This window comes from Zootermopsis nevadensis, unplaced genomic scaffold (assembly GCF_977971745.1).
Source record: "Zootermopsis nevadensis isolate Lab colony 2312 unplaced genomic scaffold, Znev_1.0 Znev_ptg000008l, whole genome shotgun sequence".
Classification (NCBI taxonomy): domain Eukaryota; kingdom Metazoa; phylum Arthropoda; class Insecta; order Blattodea; family Termopsidae; genus Zootermopsis; species Zootermopsis nevadensis.
Genome location: NW_028259140.1, coordinates 16,191,278 through 16,204,486, shown reverse-complemented (window position 1 = coordinate 16,204,486; position 13,209 = coordinate 16,191,278). Strand labels below are relative to the sequence as shown.

Sequence of the window (13,209 nt, the reverse complement as noted above, 5' to 3'; positions counted from 1 at the left end):
AGTCAGATAAAGAGTGATAATTTTTTATACTGCTGGCAGAATTTAGTTGTTTTAATTAATAAATTTGAAAAAAGTTTTAAAATTTAAAATTAGGTAACTTAGTGATGTTTATGTAAGTTTGTGAATTCTGTCGTTAGGTAAATTCTACTGTACAAGTTTTAATTGCATTCTTGAGGAGTCTTGGCAGTGAATACAAAACGTGAAGGAATGTGGCCTGGTTTAATAAATGAGATTGGCCTGTAACGCCGTATTGTCGTATAGTTTTGCTTAATTTCAAAATTGACGTTGACGCCACTTTTGCGGACGTGCTGTAATTATTCAATATTCTGAGTCCTCGCACCCATCACACATGAGAAGTGAAATGTATCCATCACTATAACTGAATCCATTTGACAGTATTCTTCTTATTGTCGTCAAAATACAATCCACCACATGAACCACCGGAGGGTGGGTGATGGAGGTTGCTGGTGTGGGCCTAGTTCGAGAAAATATTTCTGCAGATGGATTGTTTCCAGGCACTTCACACTGTTTTACTCACAGGCAGCATATCTTCAGTGTTGACTTTGGGATTTTATTAACTCTTCAACCACCAATACCAACCAGCCATTGACTTTCATATATAAATGGATAGTTTATCCCTCCAGCTTCAATAACATTGTAGGCTGCCCATCGGACTTGATTGATGGTTAGTCTGACAGCCTTATGCTTCCACTTCATACTTTGAGCAGTGTATGGGCTTTTATTATGCCATAGTCCAAAAAACAACGGATCAAAATCTTGTGGAAGCTAAGAAAACTGCTTATAAATCTATCTTGCCTACAAAATCTGGTTACATGGATTGGATGATTAGGGAGGCCATCAAAATTGAATTGTATCCCAACAACTTCATCAGGGAGGATGAACTTCGCCTGAGTCAGTCATGGAAGCCCCTCATTCACTCCCTCCTAAGGCTCTGGAAGCATCCCAGAGAGCATTGCTTATCCCACCCACCGCTACTCTGCCATTTTCCAGACAAATCTGGCCCCTTGCACTCTCCTGCTTCCCACCAGATGGACTCCCTGAGGCCTTCAAAAGGGCTGTCTCCTAGACCTCTCTTTTTCCTTCTCTCCTGTTGGTTCCCACCCCCTGCCTCATTCTGACACCAGTCCCCACTGGTTAGGATTAGGCCATTCCTTTCAATGTCCTGTTCCTATAAATCTAGCGCTTTCCGCTCGCATGGCTTATTCATCGCCGTGATGATGGAGGCAGCATGGACCTCTGAAATGTTGTTGGACATCAGCCAGACTACACAGCACATCAACCCAGAAGACAGCGATCTTCAGACTCACCGCCATGAAAACCTCAAATCCCACATGGTCTACTAGTACACTGGCAGAATATTGATTGTAGAAATTAATGTATTTGCTTTGGCAAACTCACTGCACAACTGTTATCACAATGAGTACTTTGCCATCTAGTGAGGGCAAAATTATCACAAACTTAACCTACAGTCAGTATCAGCCTGATATGATTAGTGCTTATTTCAAAAGAGGAATTTCATACACTCAGCAGTTCATTATCACTAATTAATTTGGTGAAAGCTTTGTGGATTTTAGTTTAAAGATGTCTTTCCAGGATTTACAAATGAAACTGAAAGCCTTAAACCGTCAAGTTCTGGATGAAAGTTTCCATCGTTTTAATGTGTACTGTACCAATTACCAATCTGTGTTATATAGGAGTGTATAAGTGTACAGACTAGATGGAGGGGTGAAGGCATCGGCAGACGTCAACTTGGATGAGCCAAGCACTCACCTGAGATGAAGAAGCATCAACCGCTGTGAGCCAAGATGGAACAGAACCAGCCTTTTGTGGGCCATTCATATCTCTTGCCTCAGCCTTCCAGAACAAAACTGTGTGGAACAAAGGAGACTCTTAAGTCACATTAAGATTGAGTGTTTCTTTGATGTCAAAACTATTACCTGATGTGTTTATACTTTGGGTTTGAGCAGCTGTTGAGAGTAAAGGGGGGTTCACACAGAGTCGTGGACCCGGCGAGAACACTGCTCTATTTGAGTGAGTGACACGACCTGCTTAATAACGCCGGTCTCCGGTCCCCACTTGACTTCGCAAATGCTTCTTCTCACCTTCAGAGTCGCGGTGTTTGAAAATGGCACACGACTGACTTGGTCCTGATCACTCCAACATGCCGGAGTGGTTATGACCGTTGTCTTCAAGGTCATATACTACCAACTGTGCAACGACCACTAGTTCCAACTCGGTAGTGAGCACGACCTCTGGTGCTCTTGGTCGTGTTCTCGCCCGGTCCACGACTCCGTGTGAACCCCCCTTATGATGTAGAGTAATTCATGTGTAATTCTATGTTCACTGAGGTCACATCTCAAGTGTAACGAGTTTGTCATCAAACACCATATGGCATCTCGCTTGAACTTAACTTTCCAGAATGATTCATTTTCTGATTCGCCTGTGCCAGAGAAATCGAGAATATTGTATGATGAACCGTTTCTATAACAAAGTTGCACTTAACTGGCTTTTTCAGACATTTAAAGAGTGAATCGCTGAGCACAGTGGATATTTCTCACACATAATATAACTGTTTTTGTTTTCAGATTTCAATGTTTTTTATTTTTATACCATGTACCAGGAACACGTTGCTTGACTTTTTGATCACTCTGTATATACTAATTTTATTTGTCACTTAGCCTTCCAGTTAAATCAATGCCATTTAAAGAAAGTTGTTTATGACAAAGGAAAAGCGTGTTCACATAAGTGAGAATGTTGACCAGGAGCTATCAGTCAGTGCAAGCCGAATTTTGGCCATAATTAAGGTTTTGGAGATGTATTAACATTGTGACTTTACCTAAATCTGAAATTATTATATTTGGTTTACTATTTCCCAACTGAAACCCAAGAGAATGATTCTGAATGAGTGTGCATGGCCTCTGGCGTGGTGTAAATCCCCGTAAGCCAAGAAGACATTACATGGCCTCTGGCGTGGTGTGAAAACCCGTAAGCCAACAAGAGATAAATTGAAAAGATGGATGTATCGACTTACAACACAGTGTTGTATGTTGGATGTGTGATACAAAAATCAGACTATCTGATTTTGTAGTAATACGATGTATCATGACTTTGTATGGTAAAGGCTATCCACATATTGTAAAGTTTCATTTGGTTGAAAAATTAGGAATTTGGGGGAAGACACATTCCGGTTAGTCACATGTTGGGCATTTGTTTCTTTTTATATGTTGGTATGAGTATTTATTTTGCCCCAATGAGTCACATTTATTTCAGAACAGGCTATAGAAGCCACACACCAGGCAGTGCTCAGCATTCTCACACCCTGACCAAGCTGTTGTCTTTGCATGACTTTTACTCAGTTCCTTCCTTTGTCTGAAGAGACTGAGAGGTGATGTGGGACCTGCACGTGCAGCAGAAATCCCAACACCAAAATTTGTGCTGAAGAACCCCATTTCTGTTTGTCTTTTGCCTGGTGAGGTTCTTCCTGTTGGTTGGCTGACAATTAAGTTGCTCATCATGTTTGAATTGCTAGACCTCCAAAGTTATTTAAAGTTGTAAAATACATGATAGATCTGTTTTGTGTGAATTTTGGGAAAACATTTATTTGGCCGTGTGTATGGGATATCAATAGATATTTGAAAACCGGCATAAGCAGCGAACTTGGGAGATGACGGATTGCTTGAGGAAATGGGAGTCTATCAGCACATTCAGTCTACAGAAGGAAACGATCAGTAGCCATAAATTGTAAGTGATTATATAAGTTTGTATTGTTCAATAAACCAGTTTCTATGTATGGGCTTGTACACTTTTCTCTGATCCTTACTGTCAAAGCTCCTAATGAATGCAGTCCTACAAATTTAATCCTTGGAAGCTGTCATATATTGCATGGTTCAGAGAATGAATATAGCTACTTGAGCTCTGAATTATGAAAGGCTATGGACAGAAGGAAGCCAGGATGCCTTACTTCATCATGTCGATTAGATTAATTTTTATGCAAGTGGTGCTCGGAGGTCTTTCCCCTCAGAGCATAAAGTTGACTGCGTGCAGCAAGGAACAAGTTATAGTACTAGACCGACACACCTATTCTTGTTAGAGTGAAGAGACTACTATTTCATAGAGAATATGATGAGGGATTAAATTGTTTTATCAGTTATTAGGCGGTGCCTGACATAATATTCTCGCACACTTTTAGTGAATCAGAAAGTAAGGTGTATTGTAGAGACTGTTAGGAAAGATAGGATTTAGCTATTATAATGTCTTGTTATCCCTCTGTTCCTCGATGTGGATGCTAGTAATTACTTACAAATCGACTGGATGTTCACTACTCCCAGATTCAATTTCCTGTTAGGCAGTTTGTATTCTTGCCATTGACACTTTGTAACAATTCATTGGTCCCCAGAAACTGCTTAGCCACGTAATATGGAGTCTAAGAGTACGACTTTGTGGCGTAGTGCTCTCTTTATGCCCCACCCATTTCATTTTGCTTTTGTTTTATAACTCTTTCAGGTTTAGTGAATAGCGCTAACCATGATATGGAGGCAGTCGGCTCTCTCTGTATAGAGACTAAGTTGCAGCCGAGACAACCGGGAGAGCGAGGGAATTTCTTTTTAAGCTGCTGCCGCCAGATTGACTCTGACTCTGCAACTTCAATAGTTGTTTGTCGTCAAGGTTTACCTTTTCTCACTGATTAAAACATATGAGCGCCTAAATATTTGGTATTTTTATTTTCACTCTTATTGGGGGGGGGGGGATATAATATTCTATCGACCTCAAAGGACGGGCGTACAGACTGCTACATGATAAAATATGTGTGCGATAGAAAAACAGGTTCTCATTGTAGTGGTTGTGCTGCTGAATAGATTGGCGTTCAGTTTGTTGCCGCAGGAAGTCTTCTATCTTAGTTGCTGGTCCACTCCGGCCCTAGGGCCATCAAATGGATACCATTGGCTTGAAGCTAAGTATTTACCCCCCCTCCATGCCTTGGTCTTTGACAAGGAATAGTTTTAATATTTCCAGTCTCAGTAAGAGTCTATAATCTAGATTTGCTCACATATATTGTATAGGATAATGTACATAAATGTGTTTACTTTCGGGAAAGAAAAACATTGCACTTTCTAAGGCTGGCATGCACAAGGAGCGAGTCCCTCAGGCAAATTCCGGAATAGATTAAATTGGGGCACAATCGCTTCCTTGCACATCCTTTCAATTCATTATTCACTATGGTCCTCTCATTCGACGCTATTTGGAAGGGAAAATATGTTCTGAGCAAGACAGGAAATTCACTCATATGAATTCTGGCATATTCAGTGTAATCTGCCCTTTGTGAATGGAAGGCACCAATGACCCCTTTTCTGATCTACACATTTGCTGGGTGTCTGGTTGACATCATCACAGAGAATTTCCTCATGTGATTGTTTGGCTGGCTGGGGATTTCCCATCATTTTCATGCACAGAAAGGCATCTGGATAGTTGCCTGTTACTTATAGTATTGTGAATATGGGCATTCGTCCATGTGAACATTCGTATGTGAGAGCATTTGTCAGTGTGAGCAATTTTCGTGTGCGGTTTTGTCTGGTCACCTCAACAGATAGGAGGCTGGGTGGATCCCAGAGTTGACATAGATCCAGATGCTGGAAGAAAAATCCTTTGTCCTTGCTGGTCCAGTCCTTAATCAGAAACTTTAGCGAGAGACCACATTTAATACACAAAAATAGTGCCTTAAGCATAAACAAAGGGCAATAGTAGAATTGATCTTACCACAGCAGACTGCAAAGACTTGTGTTTAAGTGAAATGGCTCAAATAAGGACTAAAAGAATGATCTTTTAAACATAGGAACATAGTTAGTTCAAAACAGCTTTTCTTAAAATCACTTTGTTAGTAATTTCTCCTTAAATGCTTTTACAGTATCTACTCTAAGGAGATACCTTAAATTACAATTTGCAGTCACAAGGAAACAAATACAATCAATAATGATTTCTGACCAATGACGTCATACTTACCGTGCTGCCATCTATTGTTGATACAACACAACAGCGGCGGGTTCTTGACACTCGTACTCAGTCGATAAGAATGTTTACTGTTGAGTCTACTTCTGCACGCTCAATTATTTTTACATATGATAACGGTGTGAAGTTTGTCGCTGAACTGATACAATCTAGTGGAATAAACAGCATGTAAAAAGCTCTGTTAACGCAATTCTGAAAATACAGACAGGGAGATGACGGCCTTCATGATGGAGGCAGCAAGCACCTCTGAAACGACGGTAAACTTGTAGCATACTTTAAGACACGATGCCCGAAAAGACAGAAATCTTCACATAAGCCGCATTGAGAACTTGAATTCGAAAAGTACAATTTCTAAACACGAAATTTATCTTTGATATAAGATATTCCTACGGGTGGCCACACACGCTCCGGTGTGCCGGAAGGTTGGCCTTCACAGACGAAAGCCACAAGAGGTTTTGAAGTTTTACACTTCACTTTATCGTTTCGGGACGTCATTACTGTTGTGTTCTACTTTATGTCGTGTTAACTCGGTCGGGAGAGCGCAGAAACCCTCACACAAATTGGTAACAGCTTGCATGGGAGGTTCAAAGGTTTGTTATACAAACGTTTGAGTTCCTTTAAAATTTCTTTACGAATTTCTTACAGGTTAGTAACAGTATTCCTAGCGGTCGAGACTTCAAAGTCATGGACTTAACTATCGAATATCGAATCTTCTCGATTAGGGAATTTCCTGATCGATTTATCCTCCCAATACCAATCCGTTATCTATTGTTTGACGTTTAACATTTATTTCTTTAACAAACCCAGTTAATATCCTAATGCTAGCACGTATGGATCATGTCCATGACCTGATTAATAAGTGAGGCAAGCAATAACTTCGATCTTTATGGCGTGTGTATCTGTTTGTGAAAGGCTTGAATAAGAATGTTGTTATTCGCTGATTATAACTTGAAGCCCCAACTGAATAAATTAGAAAATATTAAAAGGAAATTTACAAGTTTGTGCAATTACCGGGTTTTTTCAGTTTAAAATCACACGTACATATGAATTGATTTTAACTGCTTTAAATTTCAGAGCACTTTATTCCTTATTATTTGTTATTAATTGTTGTTTTTCTTAATTTCCGTCACTTGAATGTTTTAGGATTCAATTGTAACCCCTTTGTATACGTATAGTGAATTCTGTGCGCGAATCCTTATGTATGAGGCTACAACGCGCTTAGATAACCATAGTCACTATCTGTTTCTTCGCCATAAAAATCTTTCTGCACTCATTTTGTGCATTTGTTAGACTTATGACGTATCTGCGCACGTATAGGAACCAGTTAGATATTATGAACAAACGTCTTTGTGCATAATTGCTTGTTGATAAAGTCGGATGTTTGTGATCGTGGCCGATTTCGAGTTTCTTCCACCTCGCGACTTTGATGCCTTCTTGAGAATTTATTATAAGTGTTGTGACACGAAAGAGTATGAATTTTAATTACTTACCTGTGGCACGACGTCCATAGAAAATTTCAGCAATTTCCGACCATCCATGGTCTATTTCGAAAATTCTTGTTCAGGTCGCCAAGTTCACCTGACGCAGAATACCGCTGTTGGGTTGCCTTGGGTTAGTCAGGTTAGGTTAATGGGGTATTTGCGCAGAAGCTGATGCGCAGTGACGTGATGCAAATTGTCTATGTTAAGGCATCGTATGAGTTCCAGTATCGATTGCACGATATTAAACAATCAAATATTTCAATGTTCTTAAATTATAGAACAAACTTGTTGTTTGAGTCACTACCATAGCATTACACTTCAAAGATTTGTTGACCTCGATAGACTATAGGCTCACGTCACTTGTGCATGATTTTACGCAATTGTAGTTGTTGAATTGCATGTCTGGTCTGCTTACGCTTGAGAATTATTAATACACATGTCACAATTTTATTTTAGAATGTATCGAGATATTACAAAGATCCGGCTTGTCAGAAATATATATATATATATATATGTGCACACACAGGTCACATTTAGTCATGTCCAACTTCAGTAAATCAGGTACATCTGGAATTTAGTATTTGGCTGTCACCATAAGAGACACTCGCCTCTTTGTGCACACGTTTAATGTCGAAAGTCAATACACGGAGCTTGATGATACGAAACACACAGTAGTTTAATATGTACCGCAGGAAATGAATGTTGCTAATTATCCCGCTGAACATATTTGTTTGAGTACCGACGTCCGAAAGTTTGAACTTAAGAAGGCGAATAACTCTTAGTTAAATCCCAAGGCAAACGTTGAATCACGGAGGCTGCACTGCCTCTCGACAGAAATCAATAACGACTGACTTTCACTTCCGGATCTGACATCAATCTGACGTATTTAAAAGCTGATGGACAGGTCTTTCCAATCAAATCGGACCACGTAATTTTTGGTTGAGCATTTTCTCCGCTAGAGTTCGTGAGTTCTGCTGTCGGCCAATCGCTACGTACAAGGGTTAATGTATTTAAGGGCAAAATAAATTGCAATTCCATCATGGACGCTGTTGGTATTCGTGTGTCGTCAGGATAAATAAAAGAATTTTCTACTTTTAGTGTGTGCAGTGCTCTTAGACATAGTCCTTCAGCCAGGTGTGTCATTGCTGCAAATGACGTATGTAAATTTGTGGACGTGTTTGGTATAAACTTTGTTTCTTTTGAGGACACTTTCTCATTAAGAGAAATGATCCAGAGAGTGGCCTAGCTTGGTTATTTGTTTTAATTCGATTATCGCTTCTATGTTCTTTCCTTGTATTGTTTTAGTATTTCTTAGTGTTTTACATTTATATTAGTGTTTACATTGGTAGTTTATGTGTTTTTGTATTTAATTTGCATTTTTTGTCAGATTTATCAACACATTTTAATATTTTAGGTCTCTTAATTAAATACTTGTGCAATGAAAACGGATAGAACAGGAAGTGAAAGGCATTTTTGAGTAGGCCCTGGCTTCCGCAATAAGAGATGTAATAGCTAATGGAGGAGGTAAGCCATGTCTTTTCTTGCCATAAATAAGGCAGTCATTAATTTTAGTGCCTGCCCATGTATTATTTACTTTGTTCCAGCTCCTTCAGTCCTTGAGAATCTAACAGTGCGCCCAACGAGGGAAAAAATTTCCATGCATTTTATTGGAACACGACGTTTCGTTAGCGTGTTCGCGACATCCCGCCATAGACCCTGTCCTGAGCCACGTGAATTTAGTCAACGTCCTCACACGCTTTATGATGCTGTTTAATGTTATCCTTGCATCTACTCCTTCGTCTTCCGAGTGTCCTCTTTCAACTTTGCTTGTCTTAAACAGACGATGAAGCTCATAATAAGTGAATGATCGAATGGGCCCTCTTGCGTCTGTCCGTGCCTCGGAGGGTGTGCCGACATAGAATGGACAGGGTATAATCTCATTCTCTTATTTATTCGGCGCATTTCGGCTGACGAGGTGGAAGTTTGTCGGTCGTTTCTGCGAGAAGGTGAGGGGAATTGTAAACCAGAACGTCGCGTCGATCAGCAGTCGAAAGGCCGGATGAGCTTCTCCAGGGAACGAACCTCGGCCTTGTGCCACGCCCCCAATTAACACGCGTCACAATTTATTAAGTTGGCTCGACTCACGTATCAGGCGATTGGCTGGCGGTGTTATACTCGCAACGAGAACCAGTTCCCTGGTACGGCTAGACGCAGATTGCGGTATAATATTAAAATGGAGCGTAAATAAATAAGGTCTTACGTGAAATCATCTGGCGCAGAACAAGGACGGGTGGCAGCCATTAGGAACAAAATAGCGAGCCTTCTGTTCGGTGATAAGCGGGAAATACTTTTGGCAAGAATGGCGACACATGGACGTTTCAGTGACTTTATCGTCTGTCTGTTACGAGATCATTAAAATATGCGGAGTAGTTCAAAGTGCAATGCGCTCACTTCCCGGCTTCTAGCATGAAATGCGAAGACACAGGAAAGCTGATTCTACTGTTTTGTGGAGCCACACGTCGTCTGGTGGTGAGTCTGAAAGTGACAGTTGCCTTGAACTTACCAATGAATTCACTGTACATTGCTAATAAGACACAGAGAAAGTCAGAAATTAAGAAGTTCATTGTAGAATCATCTAAATATAGCAAGAAGTGGATGGTAATATTTTTAATAATGATCGCCGACAGGGGCAGAGGATTTTTCGTCTAGCCTCTGGGGCCCACCCGGCCTCCTATCCAGTGGGTCCTCCCCGACCGTGTCGTATCCCTGGCAGGGAATCGATGGGCCCCGGACTCCCCGCGTCAGGATACGAACTGTAGTTTAGCCGAGCAGTTGCTAATTTGATCAGATGGCCTCGACGCTTCTGAGCAAGGCAGCGTTTAAGGGCGAAAGCACAAGAACAATCTTCAATCGATTCCTTTATTACGAATGAGATTAAAATGAAGAAGGTTGCACAGATTTACTTGTGCTGAGACTCCTGGATATGCCTTGAGTTCCCCATTTGATTTCAGCTGTCACATTTTTCTGTTACTCTGTCTGTACCTTAACTAAAATCAAGTTCCTAGTTTTGTGTATTTTGTGGTAATATTTTGTGCTTATTCATTAAAATACATAAATGTACCTTACAAAATACCATGAATAAATAAATACATCTGTTAACTGAAACCATCGTCTGTTTCTTCATGGCATTTGAAAATGTTGGTACTTCCCTAAGGCACATGGCATAATTACCCGGTATATTGGGGCAACTCAGCCAAATGTATTTTCGAATTCTTTTTTAAAATATCACACGTATATCAGAAATCAATACAAAATTCTCAAGTGTGTTGCCTTCGTAATAACTTTTTTTGTAAACGATGTTCATGAAGCAAAACATTTAATCTTCCCCTGATCCGTGAAGACGTTTTTGTAACTCGAAACATGTCGCCACAAGTGGATTCATTTAATACAAGACGTAAAGAGAAACTGCTGTGTGTTGATGAATGGTAATATTTTAGATAAAATTAAACGTCTTTAAAATAATTAATTTCAATAAGACTTCTTGAGGAGAAAACAATATTTATTTTTATTTTTGTAACTCTTACATCAATTCAAATTTGTACATTATTTTCATAAGGAAAGTAATTAACATCAATGTGTTCGTCTTGGTTGTAATCAACTACAAACTACTTATTTTCCTGTGCCAGTCCAGGTTCGTAGTTCGATTCCCTGACGGGCTGAACCTTGTGATGAAAAGGTTAAACCAGGCTTTGGCATATTAATCCGGTTTATACAAACGAAGTTCGCGTTATGAGATTATATTTGGAACGCGTTACTTCATCCAAATGTGATTGATTTTATGAATTTTGGCATTGATTAATGTATTAAATTTGAAGAGAGTAGCGACAATCAGTCGCTTGAACGTCTTTCCTCGAGAGCTTCCGTGACACTCACAAAGCTTTCGCCTCGTAAAAGTTGTTTACGAGGCGAAAGCTTAAGCCTTTCCAGATATGGAATGACGTTTGCGCTAGAACAGACGCCTCACTGCGATTGGACCAGTGAAATTCGAATGTGGCTTTTCGGAGCGTTTCCGACGTTATGGGGTGATTTTGGGGGACGAATCGGTTCGCCGCATTCAATTTAAAATTTAAGACCAGTTACTGTGATAGCGCGCTTGTGTTGTGTTGGACTTCAAGTCGTACATAAACAGCCGATTCATTGCACTGCCTGAATATCAGCATAATTGTGTCTTTGCATCAGCGTGTCTCAATTCGTGAAGAAATTGAGTGATTTCAACAACAACTGTGTCGTCAAGAATTGCAACAGCTCAGCGACGTCGCTGCCCTCTCGCGAGCGCTACTCCAATTAAGACCTCTCCGTGTAATCCCTGAGAGTCGGAGGTCCTCGCCCACCGACTGACCCTATGTCAAGGTATCCTGAGAAAACCTTTAACCCTCTCCACGCACCAAAGTAAGAAACGTTGTAACCACACCAGCGCCGGCCTAGCTACTGGGGTTGAACCCGTGGCTACATCAGCAGAAGGACGAGTGTGTGTGGAAGGACGGTTATTTTCCAAACCAACATTTTCTTGCATTTCTCCTCCTTCATTGTTGCGTTTCTCCTCATCCTTTTTTGCTTTTATCATCCTCCTTTTCTTGCATTTCTCCTCCTCCTCTTTTGCTTTTATCATCCTCCTTTTCTTGCATTTCTCCTCCATTAATTTGTCTCTGTGTTTGTAGGCGTAATCCCTTGCATTCGGTAGGTTCTCGATGACACAAGTCGACATCCCGGATCTACAAACATTCATGCCTGCCACCTCGTGCCTGCAATTTGAAATGTTAAAAGTGAAAACAAACAATCTTCCATCTTCCATCAGTATTATCTACACTCAAGTCAATTTTTATGACATTTCTCTGACAAAATTACAGAAAATATGTATGGAGTTCTAAAATATCAGAGATTTCAATGTAGAATGAGTATAAAAGAATTTTCTTTGGGAGTCGTAAAATGTGTTGACCTAAAAATATCCATGTCTGATGGGCTGGCTCTGTCTTTGGGTGGAATGGGAAACTGCTTGAAGCTAAGGGCACAGCTTCCACCGAAATGTCGTTGCTTGTATTTTGTTTCCAGAAAACCTTAACAAAATTTCCCCCAATCGGAATTCAATGCACGATTGCCTCACCATATTTCAGAACAGTTCCCACGCGATCTTTCTTTCACTCATGCACATAGAACACAGGCCAAATTGCTATCATAACGTAATACATTTTATTACATCATAATGAAGGTAGAGATTACGACTATTTTAAGAGGCTGTCAACTGACTTGTGTTCTGTGCAAGCTTTGTTTGGTACATTTCATTAAGCCATTGACTTCGGTCAGAATAATAAATTTAATCACACGCTTTCTTTGGAGAGATAAGCACGTCTTGTTTGAGACATGAGCCCTTGACAACATTTCCCTCTTTTAGCAAAATATTTTCAAAAATTCTTTGTCCCACCAAAAATAGTTCTGGAGAGGTTCTGCTGGACGTAAAACAGACACAAACCAAAATCGAATGAATTCCTGGTTCTTGAACAGTCGAGTATGACGAAATTTGTCTTCTTGGTTGTTTTTAGAGCTCCTTACTCAATCCGTCAACAGATGGCAGGAGACTGCATTGTCAAACACGCCAAGAGACAGCCATTTTAAAATAAACGTCCATCAGAAATGGGAACATGTGACG

General features: G+C 40.3%; 2 protein-coding genes across 3 annotated transcripts in view; one reads left to right on the top strand and one right to left on the bottom strand.

Annotated features, from left to right (window-relative positions):
• Positions 1–13,209, top strand: part of LOC147874542 (uncharacterized) — a 123,486-nt gene that overhangs the window by 50,851 nt on the left and 59,426 nt on the right. The window lies entirely within an intron of this gene.
• Positions 11,050–13,209, bottom strand: part of LOC147874543 (kelch-like protein 10) — a 42,807-nt gene continuing 40,647 nt past the window's right edge. Inside the window, exon 10 of the mRNA XM_087345281.1 lies at positions 11,050–12,307. Within this exon, the coding sequence (XP_087201407.1) occupies positions 11,911–12,307 (397 nt within the window). The 3' untranslated portion in view covers positions 11,050–11,910. The remainder of the gene's footprint in view (positions 12,308–13,209) is intronic.